Source organism: Eurosta solidaginis, chromosome 4, assembly GCF_040869045.1.
Source record: "Eurosta solidaginis isolate ZX-2024a chromosome 4, ASM4086904v1, whole genome shotgun sequence".
Taxonomy (NCBI): Eukaryota; Metazoa; Arthropoda; class Insecta; order Diptera; family Tephritidae; genus Eurosta; species Eurosta solidaginis.
Genome location: NC_090322.1, coordinates 131,964,938 through 131,990,038, shown reverse-complemented (window position 1 = coordinate 131,990,038; position 25,101 = coordinate 131,964,938). Strand labels below are relative to the sequence as shown.

Sequence of the window (25,101 nt, the reverse complement as noted above, 5' to 3'; positions counted from 1 at the left end):
ATACACAACATTTCTAGAGCCTAAAAAAATAAGTCCCTTGTAACAAAATTCGAAAAAGTAATTTATCTGAAATGAACTACATATACAATTGAAACTCACGATGCGTATATAATGTTATGTTACACCCGAACTTAGACACCCTTACTCGTTTTATTATATTTTTTGTATGTCAAAGGTCTCAGATTTAACATGCGTTTATGTAAAATGAATACAATAAAATGCTTTGGAAACTACTTTTTTAGCTCTTCTAAACTAGCGGTTTACTTCAAAAGAAAATCAAAGAAAATGGTTTTACCATTAACATGGAAAACTAGTATAGGTCCCAGAACAAGTAGTTTTTCGAAACGCTTCAATTAACCGTGGGGAATTAACATAGAGAAAAATGTATGCGCGTTTGCAGGAGGGCACCAAAAATGAGAGCAATCAAATGCAAAAATGTGCAAACAGATTTGTAAAGGCGCGATTACTTAGTCATTCTCCACAGCCAGCCGGAGAAAGTGTTTAACCACTTTTGCAATCGCACTCATATAAACAATAAATTGTTGTCTATTTTTCGCTATCTGCAGTTATAAGTTTTTGAAAATGACGAGTGAGTACTATCTAAACTTGAATATTTTCTATAAATAAAATTCGTCTAGGTACATAAATAACAAACAAATATTTGGACTTCCAGATACCGCTTATGGACTCCCCACCAAACTGCTGGTTAGCCTTAGCATTGGGGTAATTGTAACCGTAGCAACAAGCGCCACCTATTTATATTATAAATACTGGAAGCAAGATCCTATTCCAGAAGAATGGCAAAGCGTGGGTACCTTAGAAATATTAGAATTCTACCCATTGAAATCAGGTGCACCACTCGAATTAGCCAAGGGCACTCAGCTCGACTGCGATGTACTTGGTCTACGGCTCGAAGGTATACGTGACCGTTCGTTGATGTTGGTCGATATTGATAATGTGATGTTAACCGCACGTGGCTATCCAAATATGGTGCTGATCAAATCAAAGTTGATTACACCAACAAAGCTGGAGATCAATGCACCTGATATGGAAAAATTAGAATTAGATTTTAGTAAACTTACCAAAGACGCACCGCGTATAGATATTCATACAGCTGTGTTTGGTGCCAAGGTAGATGCGATGGTCTGTGGTGAAAAATACGATAAATGGTTTTCACGTTACATACTAAATAAGGAAATTGGAGTAAAGCTTGTCTACTATCCTTATCCAAAGGCGACGAAGCCCATAGAAAAATATATAGCTAATGAGACATACATGATGAAAGAGGATACTACGGTAAGTTGAAATAATTTAAGATGATTCAGTTGTTGTTGTATTGACAGTGTTTCGCCCTATTCAATGAGTGTGACCACTCACAAATTTTTATCAAAGTCCTCTAACGGAAGTTCAAGTAAATTGGCAATTTCAACAGAGACGGACCATAGGGAGATTGATGTTAGAAGGTTGACTCTGGACAAGTAAGAGTTTAACCTGCTACAGAATCCAGAACAAAGTTGGGCATTTACCGATTCTTTGTGGATTTTTCCTAGGGCCTCCTTGTGCTTGTCTGGATAAAACGGCTGTGCTAGCAGGTGCCGGATCTCGTCATAGTGCTTACTTATGAATATGTCTCTTAACCCTCTTGGAGGGGGGGGGGGGGGGGGGGGGGGGGGGCTAGATGAAGCAGTTGTTTGCTAAGGTGTCCTGGTTTGTGATAATTTAACAAAAACTGCCTGTTCAGCATTTCGTTATGCTCTTTGGCCTCACTATGTAGGTGATGTTCAGGGGTCATAAGGAGACATCCCGTGGCAGTTCTGTTTGCAGTATTTTGACAGGCCTGCATCCTAAGACCGACTAACAGTCGGTAGTGTAACACCATCGGCGTGAACGTTGCGTCATATGTTTCTTACACGTCTTAAACAGAGTGGGCGTGGATTTTGTCGGTGATAACGCCAGGTTGTGCGAAGTGAAGAAACTAGAAAGACCGGGGAGATATTATTTTATTAACTAATTCATTCTTTAGAGGGCCAGTTTCCGTTGCCATTATCGTGCAGTCGTCGGCATAGAAAATGATTGTAACACATTCTGAGGGGAAGGGAGCTTTGATATGTAGAGATTAAACAGAAGCGAGTATAACACACCACCCTGTGGTACCCCCTGTTAATTCTCCTAAGATTTGATGTTGTGTTCCTAAATTGAACTGACGCTTGCCGCCCATTCACATAATTTGCGGTCCATCGTTTTAGACAAAGAGGAGGAGCCAGCCTTCTATGTCTTGGAGTAGCGTGCCGTGGTTGACTGTGACAAAAGCTTCTGACAGGTCGAGTGCCACGGGCACCGTCCTTTGATGGGTTTTTCCTGATTTAGTTGGTAATTTATCTGACGTCATAAACTTTTAGCGAGGTGGTGGTGCTATGCATTTTGCGGAAGGCATGTTGGTGGGTAGCTAGACGAAGATTCGTGGTGAAATGAGGGTGCAAGACGGTTTCCAATGTTTTCACTACTGGCGAAAGGAGTGATATCGGTCGATATGACCCACCTTCGTTAGCTGGTTTACCACGCTTTAGTAGTGGAATTATCTTTTCCTTTTTCGGGATTGACAAATGACTTCAGCGACAGGTTGAAAACGTGCGTTAGGTAGTTTATTCCCTCAGCTCCAAAGTTTTTAGCAGTGGCGTGGCTATTACGTCTGGGCCTATTGATTTAAAGGGCTTCTTCAACCTAAGTGGGGGTGATGGTAACGGGTGACACGTCATGTTTGTGTTTATGTGCCCGTATATTTGCACGACGGCTGACATTGTCTACTGAAGGATGCATTACGAACTGTCAACAAAAGGCGCTCTGATCAAGTTTTATCGCCGAAAACTATGGATACTTTATCGTTGTTTAGTATTGAACTGCACAAGGATTTGACGGTTGACCACAGTATGCCGACACCCGCGGAGAAGTTGCAGTTCTTTAAATGCTCCTCCCATTTGGTACGTTGAGATTCCTAATATGGGGGTATCTAGGTTCGAGTTGTCTCGTCAGGTCACGTTGTCTTGCTAAATTTGCAGCTTCAGCCGGGAAATGTACAATTTCAGGTTTTCTACCAGCCGGGATAAAGCGTGTAGAAACTGAAGCGATGGCCTTGCGAAACGCACGCTCGCCTTGTCGGACATCAGTCGGAATGGGGAGAGCAGCAAAAGATTGATTTGTGTTGGTTATGTAGCCTTCCCAGTTAGCTTGCTTTTTTGAAATTAATAAAAGTCCGTTTTTCCGAGGTGATAAAATTAGCAGGTCGCTGTATTGAAAGGAGTATGAGCAGGTGACCAGATGCTAAAGTAAGCATCGGCTCCCATTCGACGCAGTTTAGGAGCTCTGCGATGACAATAGAAATGCCTGGCGAGCTGTGACAATTCTAGTGGTGGCATCGCCATTTATCGTGCAGAAAGTCGTATCATATCGTCTTCATCGATTCGCATAACAAAACCTAACCAGCGAAGTCTTCAAAACTTCTCTTCGTTGCACTATGATTAATTACTTACTTAATTGGCGCTTAACCGTTTAAACGGTTATGGCCGTTCAACAATGCGCGCCCAAGGCAGCCAGTTCTATGTACCGGAGCGACTTATAATTTTTCTCGACCAAGGGATGTCATTTCAGTGTAACCCCATTTAATTTGTTGCGTCCCTCCCGCAAATTGTCGTCCTCCCAGCAGCTCCTTGCAGCGAGACTGCGCCATACTCTCCTGATCCGTGAAGGTATCGAACCCAATCCGAGTCCGTCTCCTGACCCCGGTCCTGAGAAATGGTTTTGCTGCGTTTGCCGGAAAAGAATCTTTTTAGGACGGTCATAGTCTTGCCAGTGTGTCACGTGCAAGGGATGGTTGGATCGGACAGGTTGTTCTGGGCTAGGTCACAAAACCCGACGTCCTCGGAACTTTTATAAATCTTTTGTGGCTCCTTGCTGTTCACGACCAAGAGCGTCCCGTAGTATACGCCTCAGCGCCCCCCCCTCCCTCGCCTCCACTACCTTCCAGTAGCTATGCTGCTTAGCAAGCCACAACAAGTACCCGCTGCACCAGCTCATACGGCCGCTCCCACCTATAACTACATTCTCCGTAGTAGAGTCGGTAGCAATGCCGAGCATCAGCCCCCGCCCCCGTCTTCTTCCCCCTCTTTTCCGGCAGCAATCGTGTAAGTCAAGGAAACAGACTCACAGTCCCTACCAGCACAGAATATATATGCTTGCGTCATCCGCCCAATGTAGCTCCTGCCTTGGACGGTGCCACTTTCCTAGATGTTCTGGTCTCGGCGACGGCAACCCCCCGACGGGCTTCATTGCACCATGTTGTCAGGCCGCAAACCCAACTACACCGGGTACCCCAATGCTTACCCAGGGACGCCTAGTCCGAGGGCCACAACATCAATTGCATCCTAGCCTTCCGCAACTCAGGCGTAGTCACCCGTCACTTACTCCTAGAGTGACAACGTCTCCTCCGCTTCACTTCAGAGCTCTGCAGTTAAACTGTAATGGATTAACTAGGAAGATCACGGAGATAGTCGATTTCATGAAGCGGCACAACATCCGCATCGCTGCGATTGAAGAGACTAAACTCACAGCAAGATCTGCTCGGCAGACCTGTTATGGGTATAATGTCCACAGGAAATATCGCGAGAGCGGAAATGGAGGCGGTTTCGCGTTTATCATATACCACTCAGTGCAATATCATATTGTTACGAATGTTGGCGCCACTAGGGGTACTGCCATCTTTAGGCCGATGCTAAGCAGTGACGCGAATTCACATCAATAATTCAATCATTATGTCTACACATACGCGTGCACGCGGCGGAGAAGCAACGCACAAGCACATGCAGATATCTTATCTGAAATGCTCCTAAAAGTATGCAATTGTGATTGTGAAAGTGTCGCTTACACATCCAAGCGCATGGGGTATGAGAGAAGCTATAAAAATTATACATCTGTAGTTGTAGCTGAGAAATTTATAACTAACTAGCAAGTTCTGGAATTAGAAAAGCCTAGAAATATGCAACGAGGAGGTCGGACAGTATAAAAGGACGACAACAGTGGAGGCGAGAAATCAGTTTCATTTGAGCTATCAATCAGTTTGGTTGTTAAGCAAGCTATTCGTTGCAAAGTATAAGTGTTTTCCATTATTCAATATTGGAGTTACGTAGGTCAGAAATGTCATCGCAAATGTCATCTCAACTGTAATCGCAAAAGACAGATATAACATCTCAACTGGCATCTCAACTGGAATCACAGGAGACACGTATAACATCTAAGATAGAAACACAGAAGAACAGAAGACATATATGGCTCAGCAGTTAAAAGCGCAAGAATCTCGCATATCTTAGCAACTGTCAGAACAGGAAGGAAGGGTATCATCAAAACTGGAAGCGCAGGATGCAAAAATCGCTCAATTTCAGGCAGAAGTCGATGATTTGTAAGGTCGTATGGAGCAGTTACAACAAAATCGCCCAGCTGCCTCAGCAAGCAATCCGAAGGTAAAGGCACCATCATTTGACGGTTCTGTTCCTTTCCAGGTCTTCAAGTTATAGTTTGAGAAGACCGCAGCAGTGAACAACTGGAATGCGGAAGAAAAGTTGCTGCACTGTTCGTGGCATTGAAGGGGCCAGCAGCCGAAATCCTACAGACGATTCCAGAAGGAGAGCGGAACAACTATGAAGCATTGATGGCTGCTGAAGAACGACGTTATGGAAGCGAGCATAGAAAACAGATATTCCAAATTGAGTTGCAAAACCGCTACCAAAAAGCAAATGGGACATTGCAGGAGTTTGCTTCAGATATTGAAAGATTGGCTCATCTTGAAAATGCGGACGCACCCGTGGAATACACTGAAAGGGTAAAAATCCAGAGTTTCATAAATGGCATACGAGATGTGGAAACGAAGCGGGCTACATATGCGAATCCAAAACTAACATTTGCTGAAACGGTATCCATGCACTGATTCAGGAAACAGCCTCACTTTTGAGTAAGCCTGCGTACAAAGCTCATCGCGTGGAAGTGGAAAGGACAGACTGGGTAGACGCAATTTTGGAAGCATTGAAAGGTACGCAGCAGAAGAATAATGATGCAGTCAAATGCTTTAAGTGTGGAAAGCCAGGGCATATTGTGCGATATTGCAACACCAATCCTAACAGTTCCAACAATGTGGGTGGTCGTAAACGCAGAGCAGAAGGAGATGAGCAAATCTCCAAGACCACTCAATCGTTAAACTAAATCGAGTCAGCCGCAAGGGGCGACAGCTAGCTCCCGCAATTGAATGCCCCATAATCTCTATCTCGCAGATTGGAAGAAGATCGAGCAATCTTACTGTTGGAGGACATGTGGATGGAAACGAACGTTTACTGACTGTAGATACGGGAGCATCTCATTCCATCATTCGAGCGGATTTAGTCAACAAAAAGATAAGACCATTACTTGGAGCAAGACTACGTACAGCCACGGGAGAGGACACCCAGGTAATTGGAGAAGTAGAATGTGAAGTAGCAATTGGGAACGTCACGGTACTACACAATTTTATAGTGGCAGATATTGTTGATGAAATCATAATTGGAGTGGACTTCTTAATCAACCAAGGCATCATGCAAAAGCAAAGCAAGACGATGCGATATATGAGAACATGGATGTCCCGCTTAATTTCGGCTACGAGAGAGGCTACAGCAGTAAACGAGTGCTGGTGGAAGAAAGTCCCAAAAAGTGTGCGCTGTTTAAAAAGGAAGTAAATTATTTGGGTCACAAGGTAACGACAGAGGGCATCTGCACTGCAAACGAAAAGATAGAGGCTGTAAAGGATTGGCCAAAACCACAGAACCTATATGAATTGAGAAGTTTCCTTGGGCTGTGCACATATTACCGCCGATTTGTACCAAATTTTTCCAACGTAGCCCATAGCCTCCATGAGCTTACAAGAAAAAATAAAGCGTTTGAATGGAAGAAGGAGCAAGAAGTGGCTTTCCAAACATTGAAGGAGCGGTTGTGCACTGCCCCAATGTTAGCATATCTGATTCCAGGAGCAACATTTATTCTAGACACAGATGCGAGTGGATATGCTATAGGAGCCGTTTTATCACAACTAGTCGATGGGCAGGAGAAGATAGTTGCAGAAATGTCAAAAATCCACTGGTGGTTTGGAAGAAGAGCTAAGAGAAATACATGATCTGATAAGGCAACGAATAAAGATTATGAGTGACAAGATGAAAGCCAGATACGATAAAGCAATAACCTCGGAAGGTTTTCAGGAAGGAGATTTAATGCTGTTATACAACCCACAACATAAAAAAGGTTTGTCCCCGAAATTGCAGTGTAATTGGGAAGGCCCATACAAAGTTGTAAAACGGATCAACGATGTAGTGTACCGCATATAAACCATCGGTAGACCACGAACCAAAATGAAAGTGGTCCATTTGGAAAGGATGGCAACGTTTAGATCGAGAGATTTGTCTGATCGGGACGATCAGACTTAGGTGGAGGGCAGTGTTACGAATGTTGACGGCACTAAGGGGTACTGCCATCCCTAGGCCGATGCTAAGCAGTGACGTAAATTCACATCAATAATTCAATCATTATGTCTACACATACGCGTGCACGCGGCAGGGAATCAACGCACAAGCACATGCAGATATCTTATCTGAAATGCTCCTAAAGGTATTCAATTGTGATTGTGGAAGTGTCGCTCACACATACAAGCACATGGGGTATGAGAGAAGCTATAAAAATTATACATCTGTAGTTGTAGCTGAGAAATTTATAACTAACTAGTAAGTTCTGGAATTAGAACAGCCTAGAAATATGCAACGAGGAGGTCGGACAGTATGGAGGACAACAGTGGAGGCGAGAGATCAGTTTCATTTGAGCTGTCAATCAGTTTGGTTGGTAAGCAAGCTATTCGTAGCAAAGTATAAGTGTTATTGTGAAGTAGTTTAATAAAGGCCATTTTTCCATTATTCAATATTGGAGTTATTTATTCAACAGTTTAGCGATACGAACGTTGGCAGAAGATTGCAAATAAGGGGAATTGCAGTAAATTCGTTACAATATATTTGATCCCGATATCGGCCGCAGGGACTGTGTCTTAGAACGTCACGGCTTATCTGTCCGGTCAGGCGATGTAGACCTAGAAATCATCAACATCTATATCCCTCCAGGCACCTGTTGCCCCAGTGGATACCGCCCTAATATCAGAGCCCTACTCACTGGCGATAATCGCATTATCTCAGGCGATTTCAATGCCCATCACGATCAAGCCTGCAGGCGGACAGCAGGGGTGAGATGTTGGCGGATCAAATAGAAGAAACGACGTTCTGCACAATAAACGAGACGCCCCCACTCGTATGGTAGGAAGCTGTCACAGTTTGCCAGATATATCAATCGTAAGCGCAGGAATCGTCAACTGGCAGCCGATGGTAAAATTGGCATCCGACCACCTGCCTATACTTATTTCGCACAAGCGAACCGCCGACTTCATCGTCACCGAAAAACGCACTTTCATAAACTTTGAAAAAAGCAAGTGGGGTGAGTGCAAATCCTTTACAGATAGTCGCTTAATACCCTCCCTATGCCGACTGATGCCCGTCGGAAGAATTCCCGAAATTCGCCCTCATTTTCTGGTCGCAAATTTAGCGAGAGAACGTGACCTTATAAGACAGCTCGATCCCGGCGACCCCCAAATAAGGGATATAAACCAACGCATCAGATTACTTGTTGATGAAAACAAGCGGGCGAAATGGGAGGAGCATATACGTGCTTGTAACCTCTCTGCCTGTGTGGGTAAGCTTTGGTCCACCGTCAAGTCCCTATCGAATCCGTCTAGGCACAATGACAAAGTTTCCATCGCCTTTGGCGATAAAGTGCTGTCGGATGCGAAAAAAAGCGCGAGCGCTTTTTGCCGACAATATACATATAATGCATTCTACCACAAAGTTAGACGGCGGGCCAACAGACGCGCATATAAACATAAATTCACCGCGTCCCCAATTACCATCACCGCCAAAGAGGTTGAGGATGCCATCGGTCATGCTAAACCATCTAAAGCAGTGGGCCCAGACGGCATAGCCATGCCGATGCTTAAAAGCCTAGGTAAAGACGGTTTCAAATATTCAGCACATGTCTTCAAACAGTCCCTTTCCACCTTTGTCATTCCCCAAAAATAGAAAATGGCCAAGGTGGTCCCGCTAATAAAGCCTGGGAAACCAGCTAACACAGGAGATTCATATCGCCCGGTATCTAACCTATCGTCAGTAGCCAAGACGCTTGAAGCCATTTGGCTCCACTATTTCAAAGCAATTTTGCAACTAGCCTGTCATCAGCATGGCTTTAGAAAACTTAATAGCACAACCACCGCGCTAAATGCCATTAGCACCCAGATAAATTGCAAAACGCCCACCACAGAACAGTACACGTTGCGCTAGACCTATCAAAAGCTTTTGATACGGTCAACGACGGCACGTTACTGCATGACCTGGAAGGGTCTACCCTTCACCAAGTCTTAAAAGGTGGGCCGCAACTTATCTAGGTGGTCGGCAGGCATTGGTGCAATTTAGAAACGCAACATCAAAACCAAGAAGAATTAAACAAGGGGTTCCACAGGGTGGTGTCCTATCCCCACTTTTGTTTAACTTCTACATATCAAAGCTACCTTCGCCACCAGGAGTTACTATCGTTTCCTACGCCGATGACTGCATAATAATGGCCACAGGCCCAGGCCCACAGATCGATGAGCTTTGCAACAAAATAAACGGCTACCTGCCGGATCTCTCCAGTTGTTTCGCCGCGGGAAACCTGATATTATCACCGACTAAATCATCGGCGACCTTATTTAGAACATGGACGTCCCAAATGTCGACCATTTTAAACATCCACGTCAATGGCACTACGCTACCGACTGTCTTACACCCCAAAACCTTGGGTGTGACTTTTGATCAGGATCTATGTTTTGGTGAGCATGCAGCCGCAATTGTACCGAAAATCCAGAGCCGTAATAAAATCTTCAAATCTCTTGCTGGCAGTACTTGGGGAAAAGATAAAGAAACGCTCATTACCACTTACAAAGGAATTGGCCAGCCGATTGCATGCTACGCGTCCCCGATATGGTCGCCAAGCCTAAAGACTACTCACTGGAAGAAGATGCAGGTCTGCCAAAACACTGCCCTGAGAACCGCCACGGGTTGTCTTCTTATGTCCCCAGAACACCATCTACATAATGAGGCGAGAATACTCCCCAATAGGGAGAGAAATGAAATGCTACCCAAACACTACCTGTTGAATACCCAGAAACCTGGGCATCCTAACAAACATCTGATTGATGAGCCAACACCGCCCAGGGGCTTAAGGAGTCATCTCCGTAAACATTATGAGAAAATACGGCACCTGTACTCAAAGAACAATACCCAAAACTTTCAGAAGAGGAACGCACACTCCCTAGGGAAACGGGAGTCACTCTAGCTCAACTTCGATCTGGATACTGCAACAGGTTAAACTCTTACCTATCCAGAATCAACACCGACATACAAAACATATGTCCCGCTTGTAACGTGTCTCCACATGACACCAACCATCTCTTCAACTGTATTGTTGAACCAATGTCTCTAACACCCCTCTCATTATGGTCCACCCCTGTTGAAACAGCCAGTTTCCTTGGACTCCCGTTAGAGGATATTGATGACAATTTGTGATCGGTCGCACCTATTTGATGGGGCGAAGCACTGCTACAACAATGCGCGCCAGTCGCTTCTTCGCTCTGCCAACTGGCGCCAATTCGTCTCACTAAGGGAGTTTAAACCGTTTTCCCCCTGGTCCATTCAGCGGAGTCGGGCCGCCCTCTTCCTCTGCTTCCATAGGCGGGTTCTATAAAAACACTTTCTTAGCCGGAGCGTGATCTTTCATTCTCATAACATGGCCTAGCCAGCGTGCCCGCTGCGTTTTAATTCGCTGGACTATTATGATGTCTGCGTAAAGCTCGTACAGCTTATCATTAAATCTTCTTCGGTACTCGAAATCACCAATGCATAGAGGTCCATAAATCTTTCGAAAAAATTTTCTCTCGAACACTCCCAGAGCCGCTTCATCTGATGTCATGGCCCATGCTTCTGCGCCATATAGCAGGATGAGTACGATAAGTGACTTGTAGAGCATGAATTTCGTTTGCCGAGAGAGGACTTTACTTTTCAATAGCCTACCTAGTCCAAAGTAGCATTAATTGGCAAGAGTGATTCCTCGCTGCATTTCAGAGCTGATGTTGTTGTTAGTGTTAATGCTTGTTTCCAAATAAACGAAGTCTTTTACTATTTCGAAATTATGGCTGCCAACAGTAGCGTGGTTGCCAAGGCGCATATGCGCTGACTCTTTGCTCGATGGCAGCAGGTACTTCGTTTTGTCCTCATTCACCATCAAACCCATCTTTACCGCTTCATTTTCCAGTTTGGAATAAGCAGAACTAACGGCGCGGGTGTTCAGGCCGATGATATCAATGTCATCAGCAAATGCCAGCAATTGCACGCTTTTATAGAATATTGTTCCAGAGCGGTTAAGTTCTGCAACTAGTATAATTTTATCCAGCATCAAATGAAAGAATCGCCCAAATCCGATTGAGCTGATGGTGTTGCTCAACGTCATTTTGCACAGCCGTATAAGTTTTGCGGGGAAACCAAATTCAGGCATAGCGGTATATAGGCGGCTTTAAAATCGGCGAAGAGGTGGTGTGTGTCGATTCTTTTTTCGCGGGTTTTTTCCAAGATTTGGCGCCTTATATGCGGTATTAAGAAGGCTGAGCCCGCGTTAGTTGTCGCAGTTTGCAGTATCCGCTTTCTTGTGGACTGGAAAAGAACACTTAGATTCCAATCGCCGGGCATGCACTCGTCCGACCATATTTTGCAAAGAAGCTGATGCATGCGCCTTACCAACTGCTCGCCACCGTATTTCAAGCTCCTCGCATTCACGCCTTTCTGCCTCTGCTTTTTTTGTTCCTGAAAAGGCGTCTCGCTTTCCCTTTTCAACTCACGATAGCGTTCACAAACTCGTCTTGTTACGCTCGCTTTTAACGTAGCCATGTAGGCAGTGTCTGCTTACGGTTGCAACGCGACATTCTTCATCTTACCAGTTGTTTTTTCGTGGTCGCTGGTAACCAATTTTTTCCTCGACGGCAGGACGAAGTGCTTTGGAGACATGTTCCCAATGCTCCTGCATTCCGTGGGCAGGTGTGAGAGTCGAGTTGCGAAATCATTGGCAGTCTATTGCAATTGCAGCCTTTTGACGTCTAGCTCTCCTTGTGTTTTTTGTTCCTTAGTTTTAGCCGGGCAGAGGCGGGCGCTTGTTTTAGCTGCAACGAGATAATGGACCGATCCTGCGCATATCTAAAACACTGGAGGCATGCCGTTCGTCTATCCCAACGTGGTCGACCTGATTGCATGTATTTCGATCGGGGCAGCCATGTAGCTTGATGTATTTTTTTATGCATGAACCTCGTGCTGGATATGACCATGTTTCGAGCAGCCTCAGTCCATTAGGAGAAGTTTCATTGTGTAGGCTGAACTTTCCGGCTGTGTGGCCAAAAACCTTCTTGCCCACCCTAGCGATAAAGTCGCTAAGCACCACTTTTATATCATATCGGGAGCGGTGCTCGTATGTGCGTTCTAATCGTTCATAGAAAGTGTCTTACACCTCATCGTCTTTCTTCCCTGTCGGTGCATGGGTGCAGATGAATGATATATTATGATTACATCTCATAAAGCTATCACAGCATATCTTTACCCCTAAACATCGTTGGCGTATTGGAAATTACCATAATGTTCTCGACAACTTTCCTCTCGAATATTCCATGAGTCATTCCATTTTCTCTCGGCACAGTCCATGATTTATATTTATTTATATTTATTTATTTATTTACTTGTATGTCTATCATACAGCAGACACTTAAGAATATTGTACAACTAATGTAAATTAAGTATTACTTAAAAAATTGGTTGTTAGTTTGAACTGTATAACCGATTTGGTATACGTAAAATCTAAATCCAGAAAATTTGAGAAATATTTGTAATCAGACATAATTCTATTCAAGGGAGCGTTAGCACCATAGACTGTTCTGTTAAGTCCAACACGAAAAACAACAAAATTCCGTAAATTTCTGCAGGGCATATTAAAGTTAACTAGCTGAAGTAAGGAAGGACAATATATCCTGCCAGAAACAAGATCCATAATGAATGTAACCGATAACAGCGTTCTCCTATCGGATAAGGATACCAAACTAATTAATCGACAACGAGCAACATACGACGGAATCGGTTCAGTAAAGTTAAGAGAGCGTAAAGCAAAACGAACAAAGCAATTTTGGACTTTCTCCAGACGGTTTATGTGGACTGAATGGTCTTCAAATGACAGGTGCGTATTCCATTTTAGAAGCCGAGTACAAAAGCTTATAGGTATATGGGTCTGAAAAATTAGAAGAGTGACGTTTCACAAAGGCAAGTGTTCCAAAAGAATTTGTAATTATGTAGTTTAAATGAGTAGTAAAATTTAGTTTGCTATCAAAATACACGCCAAGATCTTTAATTTCATTAACCTCAGAAAGGAACGAGTACGCCAACCAATAGCAAGTATCCATAGGCTTGACCATTTTAGAGTAAGTTACTTTGAAACACTTGTTAATATTTATAATAATCTAAGAATTTATTAAGTTCACTTTGAAGCGCCGATGAATCACGCGAGTCTCTTATTTCAGAATATATTTTAAGATCATCGGCATATAAGAGAAATCTAGACGAGTTGAAACAAAAAGAAACATCATTAATAAACAAGATGACCTAATATGCTACCTTGAGGCACACCAGATGTAGCAATGAATGGATCCGAGAATGCCCCATCTATAGCAACCATGCAACTCCTGTTATGTAAATAAGATTTTATCCATTTGAGGATACTGGAATGAAAACCCAGGAATGCAAGTTTCTCAATGAGGATTACGTGAGAAATTTTGTCAAACGCCTTAGAAAAATCAGTATAAATCGTATCAAGGTGAAGACCATTGCGAAAGCACGAATGGCAATCCTCAGTAAAGACTGAAAGATTGGTAACTGTCGAGCGTGCTGCCAGAAATCCATGCTGGTTTGCGCAAATTATATGTTTCACATGAAAATAAAGTTTCTCTTTTACAATGCATTCAAATAGCTTGGCAACAGACGACAACTTGGACATAGGCCTATAATTTAAAATATCATTTTTATTTCCACTTTTAAAATAGGGGTAATAGAAGTGCTTTTCCAATCATCAATGAAAACCCCTGAAGCTTGGACAGATTAGAAGAAGGGACAGATTAAAAATAAGCATGAGAGGTTTTACCAGCGAGGTACAATTTTTCAAAAGTTTCATGGAAAGCCCGTCAACATCGGTATGCGAAGAGTCTGTGACACTCTTTAAACCTTCGATGACATCCACTTCAGATAATACCAAAGATCCTAAATCAATAGAAGAACACGGTTTATCGTTGAGGCTAACACGTAACGCATCTAGGTCGTCTACAGTCAAGTCCTCCTCTGATACAAAGTTCGATGAAAAGAAGTTCGCAAATAGATTGACAGCCTCACTGATCGATGAAGCTGAGACATTGTTGTAGTACACTGTTTTAGGAATACTCGATACATTTTTTTTAGACTTAACATAAGCCCAGAACTTTTTTGGATTATTCTTAATGTTTTTCTCAAAGTTATTAATATAATTGTCATATACAAGTTTATTCAAATCATAAAATTTTTTATTATAATAAGCATGCAACTCAAAAAAGTTGGCTCTTTTTGTGGCTTTGTACTTTTTGAAAAACTTATTTCTCAAATTTTTCAGATGCTTAAGTTCTGCCGAGTACCAAAGAAACTTATACAATTTACTCTTAATATTAGGGATATATTTATGACACAAAGCTGCCAGAGAGCTCTTAAGGATACTGAAGCAGGTTGCAACTTTTCTATTTTTAAACGCGGAGTCCCAATCAATGTTGCTCAACTCTGCATCAAAAGCATTAAAATTGCAACGATCAAAATTAAATGACGGTTTGGTCATAGAGGGGGACGATTTGAAAAATTCTAAAAATTCAACTTCCAATAAGATCGGATAAAATCAAATCCAGAAAGCGATGCAGCTTATTACATAAATCATTAATTTGCGTTAAGCCGATACTTAAAAAGTTATCTATGACATAAGATTGGATAGCACTTGTTATATTTACAGCAGTTAAATAGGAATTGTTATCAAGATAATTCCAGTTAACAGAGCTCAAATTGAAATCGCGAAGAACGCATAATTGATTGTTGCCAATGTCTTGATGAATTGAGAGAATGTTGTCAATATGCGATTTGTAGACACATTCATCACTAAATGGCGGAATATAAGAAACGCAAATATAGAGGTAACCAGTGGAACCACACATCATGGCAAGCGTAAAAGCGCTTCCCAAGGCAGTCGGTTCTATGTACCGGAGCGACTCGGGATTTTTCCCGACCAAGGACTGTCATTTCAGTGTGACCCCATCTAATTTGTTTCGTCCCTCCCACAAATTGTTATCCTCCCAGCAGCTCCTTGCAGCAGGACTGCTCCATATTCTCTTACTCCGGGAAGGCATCGAATCCAATCCGGGTTCGTCTCCTGACCCCGGTCCTGAGAAATGGTTTTGCTGCATCTGCCGGAAAAGAATCTTTTTAGGACGGTCATACTCTGTTCAGTGCGTCTCGTGCAAGGGATGGTTGCATCGAACAGGTTGTTCTGGGCTTGATCCCAAAACCCGACGTCCACGTAACTTTTATAAATCGTTCGTGTCTCCTTGCTGTTCACACCCAAGGGCGTCCCGTAGTCTACGCCTTAGCGCCCCCCCCCCCCCCCCCCCCACTACCTTCCAGCAGCCCCGCTGCTCAGAAAGCCACAACAAGTACCCGCTGCTGCTCGCGCCCCACGGCGCCAACAACTCAAACAGCTGATACCACTCATAACTACTACCTTCGTAGTAGAGTTGGTAGCAATGCTGAGCATCAGCCCCTGCCCCCGTCTTCTCCCGCCCTCTTTTCCGGCAGCAATCGTGCAGGTCAGGGAAACAGACTCTTAGTCCCTACCTATGTTTGCACCGTCTGCCAGCACAGAATATAAGGTATTACGTTCTTGATTATTAAGACGTACTTTCAATTAAGAGATTTATTCAATTCAAATAGGATAACTATATATATATACAAAACTACTTCACAAAAAAATTAATATGTGGAATGACAATAATTATGGTTTTATGCAGTTAGCTGATGTCGACCGAATGCCCGAATATCTCACTTTGTCTTGTCACTTCTGCAATTGTATAGGGTTGCCAATACCTCCCCTTTTTGGTTGGATACTTTACCCAGGAACGAATCGTTCCACTGGGCGACGTAAACGCTGAAGTCGTTCTTTCAGTGTGGGTCATGGTCTTTTTTGCGATGATGCCGTATTCGAGTCTGTCTCGTTTGAAACTAAATTCCTTTGAGTTTGTGTATCTTCATATAGATCGAACACATCAATAAATGTGTTGTTTTCATTTTCTTCCCCAGCTGTCGTCGAGTCTGAAGTATGAGAGCGCTTTCGTAACTGGTTTGCGTGTGCTCTTATAACCTTTTTGTTGTTGAGCAGAACATTGTAAATAACATTCCCTACCCGCTCAATTATTTTTCCTGGTATCCATTCAAATTTGTTTTTGTTTTTGTAAACGCGAGCATATACTTTTTCTTCAGTTTGGAACACCCTTTCCTTCGCTCCATGTGATCTGTCAAATTGTCTCTTCATACGCCTTTTTTGCTGATCAAGTTCGCGATTAATGTAAACCGGTTTAGGTTTTTCAAATCTAATGTGGTGTGTATGTTTTTTCCTAGTAAGACTTCAGCAGGCGTTTTGTTGTTTTCGTTGTTCTTATTGGGCGATGAGCGGTAACACTGCAAGAACGTTTGTAAAATTTTATGAGTAGTTCCCTCTCCGTTTAATTTTATTAGAGCACGTTTGAAGGTGTCAACGAATCTCTCTGCTTGACCGTTCGACATTGGGTAGTATGGGCTTGAACGTAGGTGGGCAATGCCATTCTCTTCTCCGATATAACTTGATAGTCGCTTGAGTGTTGTATCTCTTTCTGTTTCGTACTTCACCATTCTGTGCGTTACTGGTAGCTTGTCAATTGCATCAGACAGAATTTTTTTGATTTCGCCTTCGAACTTTACCGAAGCGATGATGTAGTCTTCTGAGGATTTTTTGTTTTTATTTATGAGGCGCGACAGAACGTCAGCATAACCGAAGCCATTTGTTGATATAAAGCTAATCTCAAAATCATATGCTAGTAACTGCAACGCCCATCTCTGTAGTCGGTTAGCCTGGTGTGCCGAAATGCCTGTTTTCTTACCAAAAATGGCGAGTAACGGCTTATGGTCCGTATGTAGCTTGAACTTTCTGCCGAATATCATCTTATGAAACTTGGTGACTGCAAAAACGAGGGCGAGCCCCTCTTTCTCGATCTGGCTGTAGGCTTTTTCCGCTGGTGTATTTGAACGTGAGGCGTGACAGACTGCTCTTATCGAGCCATCAGCATATTCGTGGAGAATACATGCACCAAGGCCGTAATTAGATGCGTCGGCGGCAACGATGATCTTTTCATTTGGGTCATAGTGTGTCAATAGCAAATTTGAAGTAAGGATATCCTTGAGGCTGTTAAAACACTTGGTTTGGGTGGACGTCCAATTCCATGTTACGTTTGCCTTTAGAAGCTCGTCCAACGGCCCTCTAAACTGACGCATTTTGTTGATGAATTTCACGTAAAAATTTATAGCGCCCAGAAAAGATCGCAGTTCGGTTACGTTGGTTGGTTCTGGCATCTCCTTAATCGCTGATATACGCTCCGGGTCAGGTCGGAGTCCGTCCTGGGATATAATATAACCTAAGTATTTAACTTCGGTCGCCGCAAATTTGCACTTTGCAAATTTAACTTTAAATCCATAGTCTTGAATTCTTTTCAAAACTTCCCGTAAGTTCCGATCATGGTCAATTTGGTCCTTTCCCGACACAAAAATATCATCTATATATGCTGCTGCACAGTTCAGGCCAGATAGCATTTTATCCATTACCTGTTTGAAGATGGCTGGGAATGTCTTTATTCCGAATATCATTCGATTGTAACGAAATAAACCCAAATGAGCATTGATCGTGAGTAACTCCTTTGATTTGTCATCAACTTCGATCTGAAGGAAAGCATCCGACAGGTCAATATGGCTAAAAAATTTTGCATTGGCGAGTTTCGCAAATATATCCTCTGGCAGCGGGAGGGGGTATTGGTATTCTTCGAGAGCGGCGTTTAAGCCTGTCGAAAAGTCGGCACAAATACGTATGCTGCCATTTGACTTTTTTGTCACGACTATTGGCGCAGCCCACTCATAATTTGAAACTGGTGATATTACATTAATATTTTGTAGTCTTTGTAGCTCCTCCTCCACTAGATGCTGAATAGCGTAGGCCACTGGTCGTTTTGGCCGGAAAATTGGAGAATGCCCTGGCTTAACTACCAACTGCGCTTTTGCGTACTTGCACAGACCAAGCTTTTCCTCAAAGACCTCTGGAAAAGATTGTTTTAGAAGTAAAATGTTGTTATTTATATTTGTAACTTCACTTCCCCGAGGTTCTGCTGTTAATTGATTGCAGATTGCATTTATGGACATGTCTTCGAGATTTAGAGCTGTGATCCAGTCGAGCCCTAACACATTCAAATGCCGGACAGGTGTAACAAAACATGTGAGTTCTAATTCTTGCTGTTTGAATTTAACATTACATCTAAATTGCTTTGTTAGTGGTAGCTTTCCTGTTGCGCTACGGGCTGTGTCTTTAGCTTCGACTGCGTTTTTTGCGTTTAGCTTTCTAAAATTTTGTTCTGATATAATTGTGATATCAGATGCGGTATCGAGTTGTAGGGTCAGCTGTATGTTGTTTACGCTGACGTTCACAAATTTTCGCTGCGATGTATTGATTCGGTTGACAACACAAATACTCTTTGATTGCGGACGGGAGCTTTTGGATTTATTGTTGAGCTTTTGTTTTTTTCTTTGCACACTCTTCTTTGAATGGCAGTAGCCTTCCTTGTGACCAATTTCATTGCACTGTTGACATTTATGTTTACTGTACGAGCAGTCACGCGCGTAATGCATGCTGCCGCAAAACCAGCAAGGTGTTTTTGGTACCTGCTTTGCTTTTGCGCTGCCAGAATGCAAACGTTTTACTTGCGCTTCATTTTTCGGGGTTTCAATTAGTTTTGTGTCTGTCTTTAAATTAATAAAGCGTTGGCACTCCCTTGATAGCCCATCGAGCGTGAGGGTCATATCAGTATCCAATTTGCTTAGCATTTTGGTTCTTATGTCAAAGTCACTTTCTGACTTTAGACCCATTACAAATACTAAACATTTAAATTGGTCCAATGTAAGCTCCGTGAGTTTAAAGTTTTCGCAGTGCCTGTTTACGATACCTGCATATGTAACAAAATCGATTGTATTCTGCTTCGCTAACTGCAAACAATTGAACCTAATATTAAACAGTGACGTTTGAAGGCCAAAAAGCTGCTTAAGCTTTTCCACTGTTTCTTTAAATGATAAGTCACGAGGGTGTTTAGGCAATATATAATTTATATACTTATTGTGTACGACTGTATTGAGTTTTCGCAAAAGTAGCCTGACTTTAGCTGCGTCATCTAATTTTACAGCGTCGATTGTGAATAAGTCCTCGTATCTCGCATACCACATGTCGAAAGTTAGGTTAGACTCGGGATCAAAGCAGAATTCTGTGATGTTGGAGGCAAGGGCTTCTATAGTGAATTCCTGGTCTTCTTCCTCTGATTGGATTGTTCGTTGTGGAATGAGTTGCTTTATTAACTCTTGCATAGTCTGTATATCACGATCATGTTGCTCTTTCATCTGCGTGAGTAGTTTTTTTTACGGTTTCATCCATTGTAGAGGTTAGGACTGACTTTTTGAGTGTAAAATTTTCCTCGTCGCCACTATTACATTCTTGATTATTAAGACGTACTTTCAATTAAGAGATTTATTCAATTCAAATAGGATAACTATATATATATACAAAACTACTTCACAAATAAAATTAATATGTGGAATGACAATAATTATGGTTTTATGCAGTTAGCTGATGTCGACCGAATGCCCGAATATCTCACTTTGTCTTGTCACTTTTGCAATTGTATAGGGTTGCCAACAATAGGTTTGCGACATCCGCCCAATGCAGCTCCTGCCTTGGGTGTTGCCACTTTCCAAAATGTTCTGGTCTCCGCGACGGCAACCCCCCGACGGGTTTCATTGCGCCATGTTGCCAGGTCGCAAACCCAAATCATCCGGGTACCCAAATGCTTGCCCAAGGACGCCCAGTCCCAGGGCCACAACAGCAATTGCGTCCTGGCCTTCCACAACCCAGGCGTAGTCACCCGTCAATTACCCCCAGAGTGGCGACGTCTCCCCTTATGCACTTCAGAATCCTGCAGTTAAACTGTAATGGACTAACTGGGAAGATTACGGAGATAGTCGATTTCATGAAGCGGCACAACATCCGCATTGCTGCGATTCAAGAGACTAGATTCACAGCAAGATCTGCATTGCAGACCTGCTTTGGGTATAACGTCCACAGGAAAGACCGCGAGAGCGGAAATGGAGGCGGTCTCGCGTTTATCATACACCACTCTGTGCAATATTATATATTTGATCCTGGCATCGACCGCAGGGACAATGTCTTAGAACGTCAAGGCCTATCTGTCCGGTCAGGCGATGCAAACCTAGAAATCACCAACATCTACATCCCTCCTGCCACCTGTTGCCCCAGTGGATACCGCCCTAATATCAGGGCCTTACTCACTGGCAACAATCGCATTATCTTAGGTGATTTCAATGCCCATCATGATCTATGGCATTCAAACTTTCGGGCGGACAGTAGGGGTGAGATGTTGGCGGATCAAATAGAAGAAACGACGTTCTGCACAATAAACGGAGACGCCCCCACACGTATGGTAGGAAGCTGTCACAGCTCGCCAGATATCTCAATCGTGAGCGCAGAACTCGTAAACTGCGTCAACTGGCAGCCGATGGTAACATTGGCATCCGACCACCTGCCCATACTTATTTCCCTTGAGCGTACCGCCGACTTCATCCCGACTGATGCCCGCCAAGGGGAGCGTGCCTTCCGTAAGGTCATTAAATCCGCCCCGGCACATTGCATTCCCGCCGGGAGAATTCCCGAAATCCGGCCCCACTTCCCGGCGGAGGCCGCAAACTTAGCGAGAGAACGTGAACTTATAAGACAGCTTGATCCAGGCGACCCCCAAATAAGGGATATAAACCAACGCATCAGATTGCTTGTGGATGAACACAAGCGGGCGAAATGGAGGAGCACCTAAGAGGTTGTAACCTCTCTACCGGTGTGGGTAAACTTTGGTCCACCGTAAAGTCCCTATCGAATCCGACTAAGCACAAAGACAAAGTTTCCATCGCCTTTGGCGACAAAGTGCTGTCGGACGCGAAAAAATGCGCGAGCGCTTTCTGCAGACAATATATAATGCATCCTACGGTCGACAAAGATAGACGGAGAACCAATAGACACGCACATAAACACAAATTCAGCGCGTCACCAATCACCATCACCGCTAAAGAGGTTGAGGACGCCATTGGTCGTGCTAAACCATCCAAAGCAGTGGGCCCAGACGGCATAGCCATGCCGATGCTTAAAAGCCTAGGGAAAGAGGGTTTCAAATATTTAGCGCATGTCTTCAATCTCTCTCTTTCCATCTGTCATACCTGAGAAATGGAAAATGGACAAGGTGGTCCCGCTACTAAAGCCTGGGAAACCAGCTAACATAGGTGAGTCGTATCGTCCGATATCTCTCCTATCGCCAGTGGCAAAGACGCTTGAAGCCATTTTGCTCCCTTATTTCCAAGCAAATTTGCAGCTAGCCCCTCATCAGCATGGCTTCAGAAAACTTCATAGCACTACCACCGCGCTAAATGCCATTAGCACCCAGATAAATTGCGGTTTAAATCAATACCCCCATCATAGAACAGTACTCGTAGCGCTAGACCTATCAAAAGCTTGCGATACGGTCAACCATGGCTCGTTACTGCAGGACCTGGAAGGGTCTACCCTTCCCCCATGTCTTAAAAGGTGGACCGCAAATTATCTGAGTGGTCGGCAGGCATCGGGGCAATTTAGAAACGAAGCATCAAAACCAAGGAGAAACAAGGGGTGCCACAGGGTGGTGTCCTATCCCCACTTTTATTTAATTTCTACATATCTAAGCTACCTTCACCACCGGAAGGAGTCACAATCGTTTCCTACGCCGATGACTGCACAATAATGGCCACAGGCCCAGGCCCAAAGATCGATGCGCTATGCAATAAAATAAACGGCTACCTCCCTGATCTCTCCAGTTTTTTCGCCTCGCGAAACCTGGCATTATCACCGACTAAATCTTCCGCGACCTTATTTACAACATGGACGCCCCAAATGCCGACCATTTTGAACATCCCCGTCGATGGCACTACGCTACCGACTGTCCTACACCCCAAAATCTTGGGTGTGTCGTTTGATCAGGGTCTAAATTTTGGTGAGCACGCAGCCGCAATTGTTCCGAGAATTCAGAGCCGTAACAAAATCCTCAAATCCCTCGCTGGCAGTACTTGGGGAAAAGATAAAGAAACGCTCATGACTACATACAAAGCAATTAGCCATTCGATTACGTGCTACGCGTCACCCATATGGTCGCCAAGCCTAAAAATCACCCACTGGAAGAAACTACAGGCCTGCCAAAATACTGCTCTCAGAATCGCCACGGGCTGTCTTCTTATGTCCCCAGAACACCATCTGCATAATGAGGCGAGAATACTCCCCATCAGGGAGAGAAATGAGATGCTGACCAAACAGTTCCTGTTGAATACCCAGAAACCTGGGCATCCCAACAGACATCTGATTGATGAACCAGCACCGCCTATGGGGCTTAAGGAGTCATCTCCGTAAGCATTTTGAGGAAATACGGCACCTGAGAACCCAGCCGTATGAAGTGAAAAAACACAAGCAGGTCCTTGGTGAACTCCATAAACAGGCGGCGGACTTTTATGCCGGGAATTGCCCGGTGAATCCAGTGCTTAACGAAAATTATCCAAAACTTGCGGAAGAGGAACGCATACTCCCCAGGGAAACGCGTGTCACTCTTGCTCAACTTCGTTCTGGATACTGTAACAGGTTAAACTCTTACCTATCCAGAATAAACCCCGACATACAAAATGTATGCCCCGCTTGCAACGTGTCCCCACATGACACCAACGATCTCTTCAATTGTAATGTGGAACCAACGCCTCTAACATCCCTTTCCTTATGGTCCACCCCTGTTGAAACGGCAAGTTTCCTTGGACTCCCGTTAGAGGATATTGATGACAATTTGTGATCGGTCGCGACTATTAGGTGGGGCGAGCATTGCTACAACAACAACAACAACAAGCGTAAATGGCTTAAAGTGATTTTTGTTAGTTTTATTTTTCTTATCAATTATCTCTACTCAGACCAAGTTTTGGACTCTTAAGTAGCAATTATTGGCAAGCGTGATTCTTCTTTGGATGTTAATGTTGGTTCCCAAAAAAACGAAGTCCGTCATATTCTAGAATTTATATCCATCAAAAGGTTGCAGAAATAAGAAAAAAACTCAGGGCATTATGTTAAAGTGCGAAGGTCTCTGTATTTCTAGGGTACTTTCAATGATGCCACCAGCTATATGCTAATGAATTTGTCCTCCATTGGTGATCTCAATAAACGATTGCCAGGTCCTGTAAATCCAATTCAATTTCGTGGAGATTTCTACTTGAGAATGGATAAGGATGAACCATATGTTGAGGATGCATTCGATTGGATAAGGATTGGAAATAAGGCAGTGTTTCGCAAGGTAGCGCCATGCCGGCGTTGCATTTTACCTAATATCAATGTAGACACGGCTGAACGCGATGCTGAGAATAATCCATTGAAAACATTGAAAACGTGAGTTTAATGTATACAATGTAAATAATTAATAGATATTTATACTTCACAATACATTACTTTTATACTTGCAGATATCGGTGCTTTAACAATAATCCCCATCCAGTAATTGGCATACATATGGGTTTGCGTCAACCGGGAAAAGTAAAGCGCGGTGATATGTTGTTGTTGCTGTTGTAGCGATTAGGTTACTCCCCGAAGGCTTTGGGGAGTGTTATCGATGTGATATCATTTATACTGGTTTAAAGAAATAAATGCGATAGATTCAATTCGGATTTGTTCCGGATTTAATAACTTTTTTTACTTGTTTGTAATTTGTTAAACAATTTATTTTGGTACTGTGTATATATGTATGTATATCTTTGCTTTTACTTTGATAATAATAATTGTAATTTTAAAGCGCAATCAATAGTGTTTTTCTTCGATTTCTTTTTGCTTTTATTTATCGGGTAGTATTCAGATCTTCACATGCCTCCGAAGGTGAGTACTTAATGTAGAAAGCTTACATATGCATACATAAATATTTTTTGTAATATATACATTTTGCACAAGAAGCAAATTTGTTTATAGTATGAAGGTGTCTTTTAACAATTGCCCAACTGTTACGCTTTGCGCCTTCCATATGAATGATAATTGAAAGTATAATAAAATATTGTAAAAACACTAAAATTTAATTTAACATGAAAATACAATTTACCACAAAAATAAAGGCCTATATACGCATTTACATATATGTATGTATATGGGTTGATTCATCAATTCAAGTCGAATAATTAATTCAGTATTCGCCACCTTTTCGAGTTTACTTCGCAACACAATTTTGCCATGCTAGGCCACCACAGAACATACTTATGATCACATAGACTATAAATATCAATATAAGCGCTACCACTATATAGACGCGCACCTTCTTCCAGAACATTTGTCGTGCCAAATTGCGTGAAGCTTTACGGAATGCAACAGACTATAAAAATGAATAAATGAGTAAATGAGTATAAAATTACATCAAACAGACTATTTTTTTTTTCCTTA

The 25,101-nt window shown here is 43.0% G+C and overlaps 2 protein-coding genes across 4 annotated transcripts in view; one reads left to right on the top strand and one right to left on the bottom strand.

Annotated features, from left to right (window-relative positions):
* Positions 1-457: 457 nt before the first annotated feature.
* On the top strand, positions 458-24,781 carry LOC137250357 (mitochondrial amidoxime-reducing component 1-like). Its single transcript, XM_067782993.1, has 4 exons — positions 458-589; positions 674-1,296; positions 23,783-24,069; positions 24,144-24,781. The coding sequence occupies exons 1-4, from the start codon at positions 583-585 to the stop codon at positions 24,247-24,249; spliced, it is 1,023 nt and encodes a 340-aa protein (XP_067639094.1). The 5' UTR covers positions 458-582; the 3' UTR covers positions 24,250-24,781.
* The window catches only part of Vamp7 (Vesicle-associated membrane protein 7), a 44,320-nt gene continuing 43,552 nt past the window's right edge, over positions 24,334-25,101 (bottom strand). For 2 of the 3 annotated variants that reach the window (XM_067782991.1, XM_067782992.1), the window contains exon 5: positions 24,334-25,033. In XM_067782991.1, coding sequence (XP_067639092.1) covers positions 24,872-25,033 — 162 coding nt within the window. In that variant the 3' untranslated portion in view covers positions 24,334-24,871. The remainder of the gene's footprint in view (positions 25,034-25,101) is intronic. The other variant, XR_010952926.1, reaches the window with a different exon arrangement.